Consider the following 21,254-nt stretch of genomic DNA (forward strand, 5'->3'; position numbering starts at 1 on the left):
CCATTTGTGGGGTGAACCAACGGAAGGAAGACCTTTCTCTCTGTCTCTCTAACTCTGCCTGTCAAAAAAAAAAAAAAAAAAAAAAAAAAGGAAAGAAAGAAAGAAGAAAGAAATTTGCCGCCTCCTGAGCTGTGATGTCTTGTAAATGCAGGTGTCGCCCGAGCACAGTTGCTTATCCTGAAGAGTCACCATTCACAGCCACTGGAGAACTGCCTTGAACACAGTGCAGGCTGCAGCAGCCCCTGCCCCGTGTCTTCCTCTGTTGTCAGGAAATGAAGGAGGGTTTTGGGACATGTTCCTTCTGCCTTTCAAGTCTGTAACTTAAAGAAGGCCCTGTGTGGAGTGGGCTCCATATGAATTCTGAGATTGTTCTGTAGGGGTCCTGGGCAGACCCTTGGTGAGTAAGACATTGCATCATCAGTTGCATACAAAATTGCCTGGCACAGTCCGTGTTCTAGACATTGTAACTGAAGGAAGGAAGGAAGGAAGGATCTCCAATTAAGGAAAAAAATGTCCTGAGAAACTGAGACATTGAAGCAAGGTGTTTTTTTTGTTTTTTGTTTTTTTTTTTTTTGCAATAAAAATTCTTGTTAAGGCTATGAAAAATTAATGTTCACTTCATATCTAGAGGTTCTGCTTGAATGGGCTTTTTTCTCTACTTATTTGTTTATTTATGAACGAGGCAGAGACAGAAAGTGCACCCATCTACTGGTTCACTTCCCAAATGCTCCGGGCTGGGCCAAGACTGAAGCTAGGAGCAGGGATCTCAACCCTGTCTCCGTGGTGGGTGGCAGGGACCTAATTACTTGGCACGCATCTGCTGCCTCCCAGGGCCCGCACTCGCAGGAAGCTGGAGTCAGAATCGGAGCTGGGAGTCACTGCTATGGGAACTCTCCACCCTCACCATCGTTTTGTAGCCTGAGTAAATATTTTTATGATGAGTACATGCTTCATCAGAAATCAGTTGGGAGTATCTGTGTGGGGCCTTTTCTGGGGTTTCTGTTCTGTTTTGTTGGTCTCGAGTCTGTTCCCTGCCACTCCCCTGCTGTTTGGATGGGTGCAGCCTCGTCACTGGGCAGAGGAAGTCCTTCCCCTTTGTTCTGTCAGAGTGGTTTTGGCTGCTGTAGGTTCTTTCCCTTTTAATATAAATTTTAGAACAAACCCATCTTTGTCTTCAAAATACAGGCTGGGTAGGATTTTTGTAGCAATTGTGTTGAACCTATAGGTTCATTCGGGAAGAATTTCTCTCTTTATTATACATTGGGTCTTCCAGTTCCTGAACTTGATTTCTCCCAGCAGTATCTTATAATATTCAGCATAAAGATCCTGTACACCTTAGTTTTTCAGTCTTCTTTGTAATCAGTTGATTAATTCTGAAATGTTTAATAAACATTTAATACATGCTAGTAGTGTGATTGGCACTAGCAATGCAAAACTTGGAGAGGCTAGCAGGACACAATTTCAGAAGAGCATAGTGTTTGAATTGCTGTTCCTGCTAAGAGGAAAGCAGATAATTCCCTCAACCGCACCCTGCAAAGCACTGCCATGGCAGGAGTTGGAAAGTGCCTGGTATTTACTGTTGCTGTAAGAACCACTGGATAGGGGACAGCGCTGTGGTGTAGCCGGTAAAGCCGCTGCCTGCAGTGCCGGCATCCCACATAGGCGCTGGTCCGTGTCCCGGCTGCTCCACTTCCAATCCAGCTCACTGCTATGGCCTGGGAAAGCAGCAGAGGATGGCCCAAGTCCTTGGGCCCCTGCACCCGTGTGGGAGTCCTGGAAGAAGCTTCTGGCTCCTGGCTTCAGATCGGCGCAGCTCCAGCCATTGTGGCCAGTTGGGGAGTGAACCAACAGATGGAAGACCTCTCCTTCTCTCTGTGTGTAACTCTGACTTTCAAATAAGTAAATAAATCTTTTTTAAAAAACTGTATTAAAGTAGGATCAGTGCAGCTCTGGCCATTGCGGCCATCTGGGGAGTGAACCAGTGGATGGAAGAGCCCTCGCTCCCTCTTTCTCTGTCTCTGTCTCTGTCTCTCTCTCTCTCGTTGCCTCTGCCTCTCTGTAACTGTGCCTTTCAAATAAATAAATAAATCTTAAAATTAAAAAAAAAAAACACTGGATAGAGCATGTTTGAGAGCATGGGTTTTGGAACAAGGGATGCCTAGCCCACCTTGGACCTTGGCCAGTGATTTCAGCTGGAGAAGCCTCATTTTCTCCTCTGTAAAATGGGGTGATACCGCCGAGCTCTTAGGACTGTTGTAAAGATGAAAGGAAACTGTCCAGCGGTGCGGCACCCTCATACGTGCTGATTCTGTTGTTAGTTTCATGTCGTGTCGGGGCTGAGGAAAGACAAGGAAGAGGCAGGTAAAGGTTGAACCTGGGGTGGTGGTGAGAGGGAAGCGGGCTCCATGGACATCACAGAGTGATGATGCTGAGACAACACAGGCGTTGGTTTCCAGAGAGCCCAGCAGTCCATCTTTGTTCCAAAAGCCCGTTTGCACATTACGGACAGGAAGGACCAGAGTCAACTTAAACTCATAATTCTACCCTGCCCAGCCTTCTCCTTCTGTGAGCTGCGGGCATTAGGCCCCCGGAGCCATCGTGGTATTTAAGGAGGCTGTTAAGTTGGCGCGCTGCTGCCGCGGGGGTTGTTTCGATAGGAGACCCAGGTGACGGTAGGACGGAGTTCCCGGCCTTCCTCGTCAGGTGTCCCCTGAAGGGTGGCGGCAGGTGGCGAGGGGTGCGTCTGATCCAGAGCTGATGGAGTGCCGTGGCTGCCACGTGTCCTCCTGGAGCTGGGAGTGTGGCGAAACCTCGCTAATGCCTACTAACTGCAGTGGGCCAGAGGAGGCTTGTCGGAACTGTAGAATATTTCAAAATAAACGGGCTTTTATTACACTCCGGGACGTAGTTTAACTCCATCTAGGCTACCAGGTCGTTTCCTGGTGTGCTTCTTAGGGGACTAAGGTGTAGACGCCAGGAGCATGATTTTCCGTTATCTGTATGGAAATAGGTGCTTCGTGAGGTTAGGGTGCCCGAAAACAGTTTGTTCTCAGCGATCTTAAGCATTGCCCTGGGTCCTTATGCTGCTAATTGGCACACCCTTAGAGGAAGACAAACTTTGGCTGCTAAATACCTTGTCATTTATTCATGGAGCACAGGTACCCGAGCGGGTGAAGGTTTTTATTTCAGCTGATGGTTGAGCTCATTTGTTTCCTAGAGACGATTTGGCCATTCCTGCAGGCATTCGTTTAATCATTACATGATATTAACGGAACGCACGGGGTGTGCCAGGCGCTGTCTTACGAGACAGCCAGGGCTGTGCTGCGGGAGCTTCCCTTGTGCTGGACGGGGCCCACAGGTGATTGCAGTAGCATTCGTGAGCTATGGTGCCCAAGCCGGAGCTCAGACAAGGCGCAGAGAAACCAGATCAGGAGAATCGGAGAGGGGTTTCCAGGAGCACTGGTGACTATGTTGCATTTGAAATGTGACTTAGAATTGGCAAAAAATATATAGTAAAAGAGAAGAAAGAAGAAGACAGGAAGGCAGGCAGCAGTGGAGAAGAGACAGCCGCCCAGGAAGGAAGGAGCCTGTGCAAAGGCCTGGAGGCACGGAACGGCACCTCGTGTCTGGAGGCTTAAGTGCGGCCTTTGAAAATCATGAAAGGGGTGCCTGGCGCCGGCTAAGGAGCTGGAACTTGATCTTGAAGGTTGTGGGGTGGCCTTTGAAGTATGTCTGTCACGGAGGCAGCTCATCAGATGTGTTTCCTGTGTGTGTGTGTGTGTGTGTGTGTGTGTGGCGAGGCGCCTAGGCTTTGGGCCTGGAGGGATATCCGTTAGCAGCCCTCACGTTGATGTTGGGTGTGAGTGAGGACCTTAAACCTGGGCAGTAGCAGAGGCCATCAGTTGCGGTGCTTCCAAGGAGGGTGAATCTGAAGTTCTGGGCCGTGTGGATTTAGCAGGTGGGGCCATCAAAGAGAGAGAAGCCTCGGGGAAGTGGGCTCTGAGAGACGTGGGATTCGTCTCTCCATGGAGACCTGCAGGAGATGCCGGGCTGGAGCCGTGGGACTCACGGGCTCCCTCAGTTCCTTGACTGCATGAGGTCATCCCAGAGTGGCCGCAGCTGTAAAGAAACAGCAGCCTGGGTGCCCTCGGGGGCACACCAGTGTTCCCCACCCAGCCACCCACACTCTTGCACGGTGTTACAGACTCCAGCGTTGACATATATGCTCGGGGGTCTTCGCACTGCTGTGAATTTTGTGTGTGCCTTTAAAATACACTACTGGGTTCTTAGAAGACTTTTTGTTTTTTCTACAGTAGTTTTAGAATGTGCTTTCAGCACACACTTCCTTAGAAAAGACAGATTTGGGGCCAGCGCTGTGGCATAGCAGGTTAAGCTGCAGCCTGCAACGCTGGTGTCCTGTATGCAGGCCGGTTCAAGTCCCAGCTGCCCCACTTTGCAGCTCCCTGCTCATGGCCTGGGAAAGCAGTGGAAGATGACCCTGGTGCTTGGGCCCCTGTACCCACATGAGAGACCCAGATGAAGCTCCTGACTCCTGGCTTCAGCCTGGCCCAGCCCTGGCTGTTGTGGCCATGTAGGGAGTGAACCAACAGATGAAAGACCTCTCTCTCTGCCTCTGCCTCTCTCTCTGTAACTCCACCTTTTAAATAAATCAATAAATCTTTTTTTAAAGACTTCTTTATTTGAAAGGGAGAATTAGAGGAAGAGAGAGATGATGAGACAGAGAGAAAGAGAGGAGAGGAGAGGAGAGAGATCTTCCATCTGCTGGTTCACTCCCCAGATGACTGAAATGGCCAGGGCTGGCCTAGGCTGAAGCCAGGAGCCTGGAACTCCATTTGAGTCTCCCATGCGGGTACAGGGGCCCAAGGACTAGGGCCATCTTCCCCTGTTTTCCTGGGTGTATTAGCAGGGAGCTGGATTGCAAATGGAGCAGCCAGATCTCAAACTGGCGCTCACGTAGTAAGCTGGTGCCATAGGTCATGGCTTGACCTGCGGTACCACAACTCCACCCCGCCACTACCACTTCTACCCCACTCACCCCTGTGTTGCAAGGGCTGCATGATTGATTTAGCTTTCTGTAGTTTCTCCGCCAGTGTCTGTGGGAAGGCCTCAGTGCTGTGAGTTAATCAGCATTTTCCCTCCTATGTCTGGGTATTTGACATTCATGTGGCACGTAAGGAAAATTTTCAGCGCTTTCACTAGTATTTTATTGTTTGCTCCACTTACCAAACAGCTGAAATGGGTTGCACAGGCATTACTCCCATTTTCCAGATATGGACACTGAGGCTCAGCAAGTACATAGACTGGGAAATGGATGGGCTAGAATTTACCCCCAGTCTTGTGACCATGAAGTCAGTGCTCTTTCCAGGAAAAGGGATACTCTGTTCAAAGCTTTTGTGCAATAGGAAAAGCAAGGTTTTTTATTTTCAGAACTATTTGTCATCATTGCCATCATCAGTTAGTAATGTATCAAGTGGTTGGGTTATGTGACATCACATAAGGGGTTTTACTGTTTTGGTTGAGAAATTTTTTTTTTTTTTGAACCATGAGTTTGTAGCCTCTTGAGAAGTGTGTGTGCTGGTCTTATTGTTGTTTCCTCCGTGGAGCCCAGCACTTTGGGAACAGGTGCCTTTAGTGCTGTGGGGGGGGAGCACTGAGCTTTGGAGATAGCTTATTTTGTTCCATTTTTGCTACAGCCAGGAACCTGGGCCCAGTCAGTGGAAAAATGGAGCTGCAGTGGAGCGTGGCTTCCACATGAGCTGGTGGTGCCAGTCCCTCCACCCCGCACAGAGCCCAGAAGCCACGCTGGTTTTTGAGAGCCCATGAAAATGTTTTAATTCTTTTAAAAATCATAAGAATAAAATTAACTTTTTTAGGGCAAACAAAAGGTTTCGATATATAACATTAATGTGTTCATCTGTAGTGCATTTGTGGAGTAAGCTTTTTAGTGTGTTTTTGCTCATGGACGGAAAAGTACCCAGGGCTCCTGAAAGTCAGGGTGCAGCCTCCTGAGTGCACACGTGTGCGTTTGTGCATGTGTGTGTGCGCGCGTGTGTGTGTGTGTGTGTGTGTCTGCCTGATTAGGGGGTGGGGGAGAAGGAGGGAGATGGGGAGGCAGACAGTGATCTAATCTGGACTTCCCTTGCTGACTGATTTGTGTTTCTGTTCATTGATTTCATTGATGGTTGATTCATTCATTCTAAGAACTGGGGGTGTGGGAAAAGTACTACACACACACACACACACACACACACCCCACAACCCCAGGGAACCAAGGTGAGAGGCAGATAAGCAGAGAACCTGGGCTTGGCTTCTGTTTGCATCGCTGGGCAAGGTCTACTTCCTCCCTGCCCCAATCTCGCTGTTTGGTTAGAGGGTATTACGCATACCTTGCTTCAAATGCTGTTTTTAGAGTCATTTGTGTAATTTAGAATATGTTTTTATAGAATCGTGGCCAATGCCATTGGAGCATCACTATGTTGTTATTTTTAATTTGTCTCTGTCTCCTAAATGATTTAAAAAATACACAGTCAGAGGTTTACAGTAAGACCTTTGGAAGTGTCTGGAAGGACACACCCATCATGCCTCTCTCCTGAGGGCCCGGGGAGGCTTACAGGGGTGGGGAATGGAAGGCCCAAGGCACCCACAGGCTGGACTCGAAATTCAGTGACTCGACAGCAGGCTAATTTTTAAGTTGATAAAGTTGTATTGCCTAGAATGATGTCATCAATCTTCAACTGACTCTTCGCAGAAAACAAGGTTCCTCTCTCACCCCTGGAAACTTGACAGGTGGCGAAAGTTATTTTTGCAGAGTGTGGACTTCTAAAAGAAAAACCCTCTGTGCTGAAAACTCTCGCTTTGTGATCTGCAAAATAAGGTGGAGACGCTCTTCCTGGAAAGCCCGGGCCCTTCTCACTTCTCTGCGCAGAGCCCTGGGTGAGCCCCCCAGGGGCCAGAGCAGGAAGAGGTGTCTGTGTTTCAGACTTGACGCCCAGTATTAGCACAAAGTTAAGCCATTTAAAATTAAATTTGATTAGCAAATTTACGATCATCAAGTGAACACATTACACTTTAAAATCGGTTATGCTGGCCAGCGCCCCGGCTCACTAGGCTAATCCTCCGCCTGTGGTGCCGGCACCCCGGGTTCTAGTCCCAGTTTGGGTGCCGGATTCTGGCCCGGTTGCTCCTCTTCCGGCCCAGCTCTCTGCTGTGGCCCGGGAAGGCAGTGGAGGATGGCCCAAGTGTTTGGGCCCTGCACCCACAGGGGAGACCAGGAGAAGCACCTGGCTCCTGGCTTTGGATTGGCGCAGCGCCGGCCATAAGGGGAGTGAACCAACGGAAGGAAGACCTTTCTCTCTCTTTCTCTCTCTCACTGTCTATAACTATCCTCTGTCTCTCTCACACTATCTAATTCTGCCTGTAAAAAAAAAAAAATCGGTTATGCCAAGCATAGTATCTTTTTGCTGTACATGTTTTCATATTTTAAGAGTAAACCTGCTGGGGCCTGCATGGTGGTACAGCGGGCTAAAGCCCCAGCCTGCAGCACTGGTATCCCATATGGGCACTGATTCAAGTCCAGGCTGCTCTACTTCCGATCCAGCTCCCTGCTAATGCTCCTGGAAAAGCAGCAGAAGATGGTCCAAGTCCTTACGCTCCTGCATCCATGTGGGAGACCCGGAAGAAGCTCTAGGCTCCTTGCTTCAGCTCAGCTCAGCTCTGGCCATTGGGGCATGAACCAGCAGGTGGAAGACCTCGCTCTCTGTCTCCCGCTCTCTGTAACTCTTTCTTTCAAACAAATAAAATAAATCTTTTTTTTTTTAAAGTAAACCTACTTAGAAAAGAGAACTTTCTGGAAGGTATTGTGTTTTCAGTTTTACCCTGTATTTCCTATTCTCGTTATTTTTACAAAGGAATAAAAGCTATTCCTGTTCACATTTCTTTCCGATGTCTCTGACTTTTACCTATAACACAAGGATTTATGAAGAGGAATTTATACTTTAAAATTAGGAAAGTATTGCGTCAAAGATGGTGTCCATCTTTCTGTTAATGCGTTTTACTGCTTACTCTCATGAGGCTGGGTGCATGCACCACCTCAGTTCAACTCCGATTGTAACTTTTCACAAAACGTTCCTTATTTGAGTTTTAGGAAGCAGTTTACCAACAAGCCTTGTCCCTCTAATGTACAGAGATACAGTAGGAAGTGGCTGTGCCACAGCACTCACCCCATGCTTTTAATATTTGAGAAAAATGGGAAGCTATTTTTCATAGCTAAAAATTAAAAAGCAAAAAGCAGTTTTCCAGTATGGTTTCTTCTTTGTCCTCAGATCATCTATAAAACTGCCCAAAAAGCACCCTCAGTTTTGTTTTGCATTGTTTTAAAAATTCCATTTGTGGCAACAGTGTTTTCTGGACTTGCTCGTGGTGCCTGATTCATCGTCACTACTTCTGGTTTTTGGAGGAGTTGCAGCCACGCTGGCTGAAGCGCCTCTGAGCTCTGCTCTGAAACGGTCACTCCTCTCGGCGCACAGTTGGGAAACCCTTGTCTTTGTCGTGATGCCCTTACAGGAGTTCGTGAGCGTCTGGGTCCGCGACCCCAGGATCCAGAAGGAGGACTTCTGGCATTCCTACATCGACTATGAGATCTGCATTCACGTGAGTACCCACCGATCACAGAAACCCTCCAGGTGGACTGCACTCCGTGGGGCACTGGTGATTACCTAGCGCAGGGATTTGTGAAAGTTTTCCTGATTCAAAGAGCTGAATTTGAGTAATTAAAACTACTGCCTGTATCTTAAATGAAGCAGTAAGGTGCTTCCTGAGGTTGAAATGTTACTTTCTTGAATTCCCAATTGTACCTTTGTTACTATTACTGTTTTGACCTCTGTTGCCTGTTGTCCCACCCATGGCTAGAAAGTGTTTATAGCTCATTAGCTGTCTCTCTGTAATCTGTTACATTCCTGATCTGTTACATTCCTGTGATCTGTTACATCGCCTGATAAGTGCGAAGTTCGGAGAGAATGCAGATGGAGTTCTCTGGATGGAAGGTTTGTCCTGTTCTATGGAATCAGAGAGTAGGGCGTGAGAATAAGCACATTCTGTTTGCCCCAGTCTAGATTCAGAGTAATTCACACCATGGGTCAACAGCTAGGAAAGCATACACCATACACGGAAACAATGCTGTGTCACAGTCTCCTGCACAGCGAGTGTGACCTGTGGCCACCTGTGATGGTTTTGAACACGAATCAGCAGACTTTTTCTGCAGAGGGCCACCAGGTAGTCAGTATTTTCAGCTCTGAGGCCCCCACAGTCTCTGTTGCAAGCGACTCATTTCAGCAGCCGTAGGTCAAAATCAGCCATGGACGATCCAAAGCTGAACGAGCACAGTCACGTTCGGATAAAGCTGCCTTTGCACAGACAGGTCCCAGCCTTGATTTGCCCCACGGCAGCAAGAGTTGGTTGACCTTGATCTGGAAGACGGCAACTGTCTTCATTTTATTTCACCCCGATTCCTCGTGGGGGCGCAGACGCAGGCGGACTCCACCTGTGGATGCCCAGCACCGGTGAAGTCACGTGCAGCCTTCGTGTCACCTGCCTGCTAGCTTGGCGTTTCTGACACGCAGACACCAGCCGTACACTCTGGCTTTTTTCTTCTTTGACCAACCCCCACCCCCAACTTTTAAAAATTTTCCTGTCTAGATTCTCCAGTTTAGGAAGCAAATCAGGAAAATCAGATCTGCTTGTTTCGGTGGCTGTGGTGTAGGCCACTGCCAGGACCGACTGTGTGTTTAGGTTTCGTTTCAGTTTAACTTTCAAGTTCACACCAGAAGACACATGTGAGGCTGTAAGAGTCAGCACTGGAAGTAAAATGAAATTCTTCAGTTGCCTTTTAACTTCCTCTTAAAAAAAAAAAAACCTGGAGAGTCTTTATCACACACTTTATGGTAGGCATGAAACTTAATTACCCTCAGGAGATAATGAAAGTGTAGATTCCGCTCTGCTTCTTAAGTCCACGGTACTGCAGAAAGTTTATGGGAAATGGAATGAAAAGGGAAGTTAAAAGCCGGCGCCGTGGCTCAATAGGCTAATCCTCCGCCTAGCAGCGCCGGCACACCGGGTTCTAGTCCCGGTTGGGGCGCCGGATTCTGTCCCGGTTGCCCCTCTTCCAGGCCAGCTCTCTGCTATGGCCAGGGAGTGCAGTGGAGGATGGCCCAGGTGCTTGGGCCCTGCACCCCATGGGAGACCAGGAAAAGCACCTGGATCCTGGCTCCTGCCATCGGATCAGCGCGGTGCGCCGGCTGCAGCGGCGGCCATTGGAGGGTGAACCAACGGCAAGTGAAGACCTTTCTCTCTCTGTCTCTCTATCTCACTGTCCACTCTGCCTGTCAAAAAAATTAAAAAAAAAATAAAAAATAAAAAAAAAGGGAAGTTAATTTTGCTGCAGAGATGTGTGACACCCATGCCTCGTTTCTGGTAATATTTATGGTCTATGCACTTCCTGAGCTACCCTCGCAGGGAGCCGTGGACCGAGAACTGCCCCCGGAAGCCAGACATGACAGGTTCCACAAATACTGAGTGGCGCTGTTGCGCTGGCACTTCTCTGGTGTGCTAAGACAGTGACACCGAAGAGATCTGCCTGCCTGTCTGGGTGGATAGCGGGTTCTGAGGAACTGGATCCATTGGTGACCTCAGTACCGGCTGATCCGGGAGCCAGGCTCCAGCCAGAGCTCCAGCTGCACTTCCGTGCGTGCCCACGGAGCTCTGCAGGCAGAGAGAGGAGCTGCTGTTCACTCGTCCCGGGTTAGCCTCCGCTGGCAGCTCCTGGGCCCCAACATCCTGGTGCACAGAGGGCGGGGCCAGCTGTCACAGCCACTGTCTGGAGCCCATGTTGCTGATGGAGGGTTAGAGGAGGACCCCAGCCCCTGGGGGCCATCCAGCTGTTGACGCCCACAGTGATGGGGAGTGGAGAGAACACCCACCCACAGCCCTCGCTGGGGCGCTCATTCTGCGGTAGCACAGTCTGCCCGCTCTGTCCCCGGGAGCTGGGGAGAGTGAGACCCTGGGGGGCCCTGACATCCATCCTCAGGGCGTTGTCCGGCCACAAGCTCCTGTGTCCCCACACCCTGGGGTTTGGGGAGCTTTGTGAAGTTCAGGGGCACCGGGGGCTGTGCCGTGCACCTCGGGGACAGGTGAAGAACTAAGCACGGGATCACCTCGGTTCCCAGGGAAACCACGTGGGGCTTATGGAGAGGTAGGAAGGTCGTTTTTGAAATAGCACACATCTTAGGAGCTCCAACATTTGTTTGTCTTATGGTAATGGAGATCCTGACATAGAACTTGCCAAAAATAAATAGAAGAATATTCTCATTGCTCGAAACCAGCAAACACAGATGCTTGCCAGTGTCTGGTCTCCCGGGAGGAGGGTGCTGGGTACTCTGGGGGGGGGGGGTTCCTAGGGCTGCCCTCGTGGCTGGGTCATGCCCCACGCCCGGGGCCACGTGGCTAGCTCTCGCCAGCCTGGCCCCACTCAGGCCTGGGCTGTGGGTGAGTTAGCTGCAGGATTCCGAGCGCTGGCCGAGCTGTATACAGATCTCCGGTGGCTTAAATTCCGGCCGGAGTGACTACTGGGACCCTGGCGTGGGCTCCGGGCACTTTGGAAAGGCCCCGTTCCTGTGTTTCTCTGCGCAGACCAACAGCATGTGCTTCACGATGAAGACGTCGTGCGTGCGCAGGAGGTACCGGGAGTTCGTGTGGCTGAGGCAGAGGCTGCAGAGCAACGCGCTGCTCGTGTAAGTGGCTGCCGCCCGGCCGAGACCCCGAGGGCTTCCTGGGCTCGCTTCCTCGTGGGTCTGGGTTTCTCGCCACCTTTCGTGGGCATTGGCCGTGAAAGACCCTGGCAGCTTCTAAAGACGGGCTGCCTTGTGTTCTTATCGTATAGCGATAACATTTATCAGATAACCCTGCAACAGCTGGGGGATAAGAATCCCCACGCAAAATTTGCCTTTCTGTAAGCCCACCTTGATTCGATCCTTTAAAAAAAAAAAAAAAATTCTGTTCTTCTTCTTTCTCTCTAAAGACAAGTGCCGGAACTTCCATCTAAAAACCTGTTCTTCAACATGAACAATCGGCAGCACGTGGATCAGCGTCGCCAAGGGCTGGAGGATTTCCTCCGAAAGTAAGTGCTCAGAAGAGCCCCCCCCCTCGCACACTGCGGCTCGCGGGCTCATTTCCTGTGTCAGCGCGCCCTCTCGTGGCCCACATCGCACGGTGTCTGTGTGGGAGCAGGTCCTTCTGCGCAGAAAGCAGTGAGCGAGTGGAGTCAGATGACAAACACGTGGGCCCTGAAGCTAGACCCACAGTGCTGATTTGCCAGGAAATGGACGCGCCCTCTTAGAAAAGGGCGCTTCTTAGGCACCGTCGTCACTGACGAGGGGGAGGCTTGGCAGGTGCACGTCAGGTGCAGTGGGCTGTGCCGTGTTTGCCTGGTGGCGTTGGAGCCCTTGCTGCAGCTGCAGCCCCCGGACCTCACGCTGCTGTGAACCTCCCTCCCCCACTGTGGTCTTCATAAACAAAATTATTTTATCAGGTTTTTAAAAGCACTTGTACATTTTCATTTCTCCACTCTTGAATGCTAGAATACCCATCCATGGCAGGCAGACTCTGTGGCTACCTGGGCTCAAATCCTGGGCTCTGCCACTTCCTAGCTGGGGACATGGACAAGTCTTTTCCCTTCTCCTCTGCCTTTATTTTTCCATCTCTAAAATGGGGTAGTAACCTCATAAGGTTGTTGAGGGGCTTCACTGAGAGTGCACGTGAGGCACGTCCAGCGGGGCCTGGCCTATGACGTGTTCTGTCTGCGGGCTGGTGGCCATTACTATTTTAAACTGCCTAGACAGGAAGTAGCTCTGAGGGTATTTGTCTAACTTCCCACTTTATAGAAAAGGAAATAAACCGACCCACATAGAAGTGGCAGGGTCCAGTCTCCTGAACTCTCATCCATGTTCTAGTAGCTTCAGGTTTGAGATCATTTTTTTTAATATTTATTTATTTGCAAAGCAGTTTGAGAGACCTTTCATTTACTGGTTTACTCTCTCAATGGCTTGGGCTGGGCCAGGCTAAAGCCAGGAGTCTGGAACCCCATCCCGGTTTCTCACATGGGTGTGTAGGGGCCCTAGCACTTGGGCCATCTCCCGTTGCTTTCCCAGGTGCATCAGCAGGGAGCTAGATAGGAAGTGGAACAGCTGGGACTCAAACTGGGGCTCCTATGGGATGCTGGTGTCGTAGGCGGCAGGCTAGCCCACTGCACCACGGCGCTGGCCCCTGAAATCATCTTTTGAGTCCACTAAACAGGACCTTAGAGCCAGCCTGGGAGAACATCCTGCCCTCTTCCTGTCTGGCTTAGGTATTAAGGATGCACATGAATATTAATATTCGTCTCTGTTAGGTTGACATAGTGCCTTTTCTTTGAAGGGGTCAAACCAAGAGATCCAAGGTGACACACCGAGGGAGTCAGGGAAGGGACACAGAGCCAGAGGAATGGAAATGAGGCGGAGACCGGAAGGTTGGGTAGTGGAGGGCAGTCCTGTGTCCCAGGGCGGAGTCCTCTGGGTAGCACAGGTGGAAAGCACCAGGACCTGGCCGGGCGTTTCCCGCCCTCTCCCTCTGGGGACCGCGCTGGGGGGAGCTGTCATCTCCAGGTGGCTGGCGGCTGGCGTTGGCAGGGTGGCCTCTTGCTCCAGCAGCTGCCTGGGCCCACCCCCGCCGGGGAGCTGCCTGTCTGCCAGAGAGGTCTTGGATTCTGTGTATTGTGTTCCTGTGGAGACCTGCATTCAGCAGACCTCATCAGGCGGCTAGCTTGGCCTGGGCGGTGTGCAGCGATCCAGCACTGCCCAGAACAGCCCCGGATCCCTGTGCTCTTGAAGCTAGCATTCTCGTCAGGAAGCACGCCGTGCGTAGCAGGGGCTATGGCTGCGTCCTAAGTATTGGGACAAGACGCACAGAACGCCCGGCAGGTGACTCACATTCCGTCCACCACACCTGCATCACAGAGCAGACCGGGCGTTCTCCCCCGGCCTGACCCGTCCCGCTGTAGCAAGTGAACGCCTGTCTCCGAGCTGAGTCCTGACCCCAGCCTGCTGTCCCAGGGGGCTCTGCTGGTTCCCTGTGGGGGCAGGACCACCTTTCAGTCGCCTGCACCTTGTCTGTAGAGGAACTTTTAGGAATCATACTGTCAAAATGTGAAACACGCTTCTGTCATAGCTTTTTAGTAGTATGTGTTTTTAAAATCTGGTTTTTTATATAAGTTGTGAGCCACAGGAACTACATGCATGCACTTGAACCCTCTGAAACCAAAATGTCCCTTTGCGTGTGTGTGCATGTGTGTATTTTTTTTATTTTTAGGACATATATGAAATAGTACATAGTTAATTGCAAAGTACACATTCAGGTTGAATTTCATAGAGGAATTATCCAGTTGTTTGACCAGGTGTCACTGATTGAATACTTGTCACATGTTTGGCATTTTGTTTTTGTCCCGGTACTTAGTGTAGTCTTAGAAGTTGGATATTCTGTTTTATGGAGACAGGATCATGTGAAAGGTAGAGGCACGACACAGGGTGGGAATTTATAATTAGAACTCTGTAACGCTGACTGTAAGCAGGATGACAGTGAGGTTTTTCAATATAGTCATGTTTTCCTTCCGTCTTAACTGTACTCTTCCCTTTCTATTCTTTCTCCTGAATAATTACCAAATGCAAGTCCCTTCCCATAGCTCTGGAGGAAGAAGGCTGCACACGGAACTCCGTCTCAGACTGTGCATGAGGGAATCCCGGCTGACTGGTTAAAGAGTCTCAATGATCGGCATGGAAGCCGGCTTTCCTGTGCAGAATTTAGCCCCTCAATATCACAGTGACATTCGCCCCACAGTTGAGACTCTTACATGGCGGCTTTGTGGTCCTTAAAGTTTTTAGGGATATTAAAGTCACTTTGGAACACTACAGGTAGACACACACACACACACACACACCCTACACCCCCCCCACATACACATACCCCTCAACCACTCACATAACACCCACCCACACCTATACCTACACACATATATACACCTACACCCCCACACTCTATACCCCCACATACACATGCATATATGCCCCACACATGCCCACATACACCCCCATACACATGCCCTATATCCCCATACACATATACCCGCCCACACATACATAACACATACACACATCCCCTCCCCCCCAAACCCCGACACCCTCTTTATGTCTTTGCATTCAATAGAGGGCACCACAGCCCAGACCATGGATGTCTTCAATGAAGACTGCTAGGTTTTATTTCAGTTTTCTCATGGTTAAGGTACAAACGGGTGGAGTTAAATGTTGTTTCTGTATGTCCAACTGCTAACTTCCCACACACTATACAAATGTGTGTATATATCACTATATGTGTTCAGTGGACCAAGGTCATCCTTGGTTAGGATTAAATAATTTAATTCTGCCTACCATACATTGTCCTCAACTGAACTAGTACATAATATACCCAATAAAATCATGTTGAGGAAAACCAGATTTTCAGCTGTGTCCAATTCAGAGAAAAACACAAAGATTTTGCTTTGTTTAGTTTAAAGTTGTTATGGGGAAGGGAAGCACTTGTGACTGATGTTGTAAATACCTTTTCAGAAATTCCTTTAAAATTCTAGAGACTATTTTGTTCCTTTTAAAAAGGGCTGGAAACCTTTTTTTTTGAAGCTCCTAAAAGTGACATTTTATTGACTAGTCTACAAAGCAGTTTTTATGTTAAATTTGAAACTGATGTTCTATTAGATTTGTGGAAAACTGGGGCACAAGATGACAAAGGGAAAAAAATCAAATTTAACCTCACCAAGGTGGCAGTCGCACGCTCTCTAATGGACAGGGCACCCAGGAGCGCTCAAGACTTTGTACTTTACGTTTCAGAATGAAATACCTGACCGCAAAATAAATAGCATAGTACATTTAAAAATCATTTTGGTTTATATTTTGGTTTATGCCGTATGGTGGCATAAACTGAGCCAGTGACACAGAGAGATGGAAAGACAAGGGTGCGGGCAGACACAGCGCCCCTGACCTTGAGCCTGGGCCAGGGTGTGGCCTGCCAGCCTCAGGCACCCCTGTCCCCTCTGCTCAGCTGGGAGCTGGGAGAGCCTGGCTCCCGCGCGCTTCACCTCTGTGTCCTGCAGATGGCAGTGTTCAGCAGAAGAGATCGCACCGGGAAATAATGAGTCTAATGTACAGTAAAATTGGAAATTGAATTATAGCTGGAGAAAAAGGACAGTCGCCTTGAGGTCCCGCTCAGCCCGGACGCCGATCACTCGTGTTCGCTGTGCCCGTGTGTTAGGTTACCAGCAAGTTAATAACCGCACGCGAGCCGTTCAAGGCTTCGCAGAATTGCTTTAGACATGAAATAAAGCTAAAATGAATTTGTGTCCAATATCATTGGCATTAGTGCTCATTACTTTTGTGGTGCAATGCCTCAAACCATCTAAAATCAATTGTAAAGATTACCCATTATTTTATAAAGAAAATAAGACACGTCTGCAACAGGAACAAAGCAGGGAGGGTCCTGAAGCCCCCTGAGGGCTGCACAGGAGCCCCAGCTCCGGGCTCTGTGAACTGGGCCACTGCCATAACTCTGGGGTTAATCCGAAGTGTTTAGAACAATGGTAGGAGTGGTACGAGGGATTCACCCCTGGCCGCATCCCTATCACGTGACTGGGTCATCTCTGGAGAAGGCAGGGGACGGGGCCATGTGTCAGCCGCTTTGCCAGGCCCTTGCCTTAGAGAAAGCACGGAGGTTTGAGCCGTCCCCTCTCGGGCCGCGCGGGCAGGCCTCGGGCTTTGGTACCGGGCATTTTTAGACCTCTGCCTCCTTGAGGGAGTAATTCTGTTTTGTCTTAGAGAAAAGGGCTTGGTCTCCTCATGACCTTGGAGTTGGACTAGCTTGGTCTGAGTGGCCAGCAGAGACGCACTTTTCCACTCGCTTATTTAAATATGCAGAATAGAAGGTGAGGCTCATTGAGCTGAAGTACCTGACCTGATTTTCAGAGCTCTCCCGTGGGGGCATAAAAATGCCACGCGGGGTAACACAGAGTCGTGGTGCTGTGGTGTTGCCCCCACGGCACTGTCTTCGTGTCTGGGTCACATCACTACTGGAGCGTTAGCACAGACTGATGGGCCGATGGTTTTTATTTAAACACGGGGGTGCTGACTGGATTCCCTATGTGTGAGAAGAAACCCAGGCACCGGCCACGGGCATTTCAGCCCACAGGTGGGGCTGAGTCCTCCAAGTGCCTGTGCTGCTCTTGTTGGAATCAAGTTGTTTTTTTTTTTTTTTTTAAGATTTATTTATTTATTTGAAAGAGTTGCACAGAGATAGAAGGAGAGGCTGAGAAAGAGAGAGCGAGAGCGAGAGAGGTCTTCCATCCGCTGGTTCCCTCCCCAATTGGCCGCAATGGCCGGAGCTGAAACCAGGAGCCAGGCGCTTCTTCCAGGTCTCCCACGTGGGTGCAGGGGTCCAAGGACTTAGGCCATCTTCTACTGATTTCCCAGGCCATAGCAGAGAGCTGGATCGGAAGTGGAGCAGCCAGGACTCAAACCGGCACCCATATGAGATGTCAGCACTGCAGGTGGCGGCCCCAGGAATCAAGTTTGTAAACCTTGATCCTGAACGTGGGAAGACCAGTATGGACTTCCTACTGAGTGAGGTTTTAAGGATCTGTGCTCGAACGGGCTGGGATTAGTTTGATTTGGTTGCCATTTGTGACAACACAGAGATTCAGTGTCTTACTAAAGGTTTCAGAGAATTTCCAGCCAACTTTAGGTATTCAAAAAAAAAAAAAAAGTTAAGACCTCTCAAAATGAGCTCTTGGGAACATGAACCGGTGCAGGTCTGCACACTTGTCACCGTCCTGAGATGTAAGACGTGCTGAGAAATGTGTCGGCTTTTTTATATGATTTTTAAAATCAGCTGGAAGCTGTGCTGTTTCGTGACAGGCCATACAATAAAGATCACCGAACTGGCATGCTGTTGGCAGAAGTTTAAGGTTTTTTTTTTTTTTTTTAAGTAGAATAAATTTCTGTGAGTACCTAAGCAAAATATTTCCATAATGAATGCACACGGTCATAACAGATGGTTACATGGAAGCGATGGCCTTGAAGTTCTCCCAGGTGTTCCTAACTCAGCGTCAGGGCATCACGCACTCACCTGCGGTTCCAAAGCTAGCAGGGGCCTCCGTCCCCTTTCCTGGGCAGTGGCGGGGGTGGTGGGGGTCTCGAGGCCCGCGCCCCCACCCCAACTCCCTGTCCTCGTTTCTCTCGCGCACAGAGTCCTGCAGAACGCGCTGCTGCTGTCCGACAGCAGCCTGCACCTCTTCCTGCAGAGCCACCTGGCCGCCGCCGACATCGACGCCTGCGTGTCCGGGCAGACCAAGTACTCGGTGGAGGAGGCCATCCACAAGTTCGCGCTCATGAACCGACGCTTCCCCGAGGAGGACGAGGAAGGGAAAAAGGACCACGACGCAGACTACGACTCGGAGAGGTAGGGCCGCGCACACGTGCGTGCGTGTGCAGCTCGGGCCCGCACACTTCCCTCTCGTGTTGATGCAATCCTAAGATAATGAAAAAATTAATTGACTGAGATTTTATTGAGCTGTGACAGCTCATCATCGTAGTCTTCACACACACCTCCACGCGGAATTAATGAATGCAGTCGAAATTCAATTATCTGCATTCTGATTATGTGACTTTCATTTAGTCAGACTTGAATTATTCGCGTTTAAATTATCTAGCTAAAAAAATATCCAACTGCACTCCAAATGGCTAATTAAAAGTCCAAATTTCCTGTCTCTCTTTGTGACTGGAGATAATTAAAGTTCTCCTCTGTTACTCAGGCTTTGACTGTGTTGTGAAACCAATTTCCTCTTTTTATTATTTTTTCCCCCCTCTCTTCTCTTCCAGTTCATCCTCTGGGCTGGGACACAGCAGTGATGACAGCAGCTCACACGGATGTAAAATCAGTCCAGATCCCCAGGGGTCCTGAGCAGACGGCCACGCTCCTGTCTGAGGGACAGAGGAGGCGGCGTGCTGAGTCCGCTCTTACCCAAAGCTCACCGTCGCGACCCTAGGTGGCCGGGCTGTGTCTTAGCGGTACGCGTTTTTATGTTGTCTCATTCCAGCCAAGCTTTCTGTGTCAAGCTACAAGCCTGTGAATGTCGAATTATCCTTTCCGGCCAAACCTCACCTGGTAAACAGGATGCTGTCCAGAAACGCAATGAGTTCTGTGTTTGAAACAACCCAGTGGGTTTCACTGAATTTTAACACGGGTAAAGCAGAGACAGGGGCTGCTTCCTACAGCCGCGGGGCAGGGCTGATGTCACCACGGTGACCAGCGGCTGCGAGGACCCCAGGGCCCCAGAGACGCAGGCTGTGCCCATGGGGAGGCCCCCTCACCCAGCTCAGCACTTTGCTTGTGGGCGTTTGAGAGAAATATTCACGAGTATTTAACCCTTCCAGTACCCTGTTTCCCTCTTAGATGGAAAATGTATCATATGAATAGAGACATATTACAATAATGTTTACATGGTAGAACAACAACCAGAAACAGTGCTAGTAATTGTTCTTCCCTGTGCAGGCTACACTTTCAGAAGTCCATTCTCATTGTCCCCAATCAGCTTAAATAAATGGCGTCTGAAACAAATCACTTGTTTTTATGGTCATTGTGTAATTAGGATTACAGGTTAATGACTAATTTTCTGACTAAATGTGCAATTTCTTATCACTAGATAACTTTTAGTATCAGTAGTGGTTACTTACTACTTAAAATCGGAAGGATCTTATAAAATTAATAAATTTCACCAATAAGTAATCTAAAAGAATACCAACGTGTTAATTTCAAAAGTATTCATTTTTAAAAACCCCCTTCTTTTTAAGCATGTACCTGAAGACTGATATAATTTTAACAAAAATGTCCTTTTTTCCTTTTTTTTTTTTTAGTAGTCCAAAGCTAAGGTGTCTTAGATAAACTACCTTGAACTTCAAATTTTAGATGAGGCAGCATCTTCTGGGATAATTCCTGAAGTTCCTTCCTTGTTCCATGGTATAAAATCCTCTGGGAAGCTCGCAAGAAGGAATTTTCACAAAACTGGGGTGACAGGCTTTAATCAAGTGTTCTCCAGCCTAATTGGAGGGTAGCAGAGGCTGCTACAGAAAACAGCTGTTTTATTTAACCTGGAGTTTAAAAGCCATTGCATTATTAAAGTCTTCGAAATGCATTTTTTGAAAAACCAATAGAAATACAACAGAAAAAATGTAAGTTTAGAATGACATCTTTAATTTTTCTTTTTTTTTTTGTTTGATGGAAGGCATTAAACTTTTTGCTACTGTTTTGGTTCAATGTGCTATTTTACGATCCAAGGCTCATTATTTTAACACAGAAAAAAAGATTTTGCAGTTTCTTGTCTTGCTCGTGCGTAGCAGGAGGTGATGGTGGTGGGGGGCTCTGAGAGCAGTCCCGGCCCTCCACAGTGCGTGTTTGCATTCCTACCGTCTCTGCTTCACAGCAGTTTTGAAAATCGTGCACTGGGCCGCCCTTTCAGTATCATCAGATACTGTAATGTGGCCATCGAAATTAATACTAAGTGATGCCTAGTAATTGATGGGTATGCAAACGTCACAAGATTACTGTTTACACACAAAACAACAGCAACAACAAATCACAAACAAACCGATGTGGCTGGATGACTTATTTTATGCAAGAAAATGCATTTCTTGTAACTTAGACCTAAGTTGGCAGTGTGTTTCTGGGTTACCGGTCACCTTCCGTGAAGAACTTTGGTTCAACTCGGGTGCTGTTCGCCACACGGCACCCACATGAGGCCTTCAGCCTCAGTCCAGCTGTCTTGATGCCTAAGCCTTGGCCGCTTTTAAAGCCAGTTTCCTGCGGCTGGGATATTTAGAACTTCAGCTCCCAGTGGTTTTCTGGCTTTGTCTCTTATTTTTTTCTGGCTTTTTTTTTTTTTTTTTTTTTTTTACATAAAGCTTTCTTTAGGAAAAGAAAACAATGTAATGACACGAAAACAACAGATGTTTATTTAAACATACAGGTGTTTAGACATAAACATAAACAATAGATGTTTACTTTTAAGGTGACACAAATTTGAAAAATGGTAATCCCCGGTGCTTTCTTACAGCAAA

General features: G+C 48.8%; 1 protein-coding gene across 8 annotated transcripts in view; it reads left to right on the forward strand.

Annotated features, from left to right (window-relative positions):
* The window catches only part of SNX10 (sorting nexin 10), a 66,238-nt gene extending 46,480 nt beyond the window's left edge, over positions 1 to 19,758 (forward strand). For all 8 annotated transcript variants that reach the window (XM_051852860.3, XM_051852863.3, XM_070059684.2 and 5 more), the window contains 5 exons: positions 8,584 to 8,670; positions 11,704 to 11,804; positions 12,092 to 12,190; positions 18,388 to 18,600; positions 19,020 to 19,758. In XM_051852860.3, the coding sequence (XP_051708820.1) occupies positions 8,584 to 8,670; positions 11,704 to 11,804; positions 12,092 to 12,190; positions 18,388 to 18,600; positions 19,020 to 19,101 (582 nt within the window). In that variant the 3' untranslated portion in view covers positions 19,102 to 19,758. The remainder of the gene's footprint in view (positions 1 to 8,583; positions 8,671 to 11,703; positions 11,805 to 12,091; positions 12,191 to 18,387; positions 18,601 to 19,019) is intronic.
* Positions 19,759 to 21,254: the final 1,496 nt, after the last annotated feature.

The sequence above is a fragment of the Oryctolagus cuniculus genome, chromosome 16 (assembly GCF_051225735.1).
Source record: "Oryctolagus cuniculus isolate XC-2025 breed Fujian yellow rabbit chromosome 16, ASM5122573v1, whole genome shotgun sequence".
NCBI classification, from domain to species: Eukaryota; Metazoa; Chordata; class Mammalia; order Lagomorpha; family Leporidae; genus Oryctolagus; species Oryctolagus cuniculus.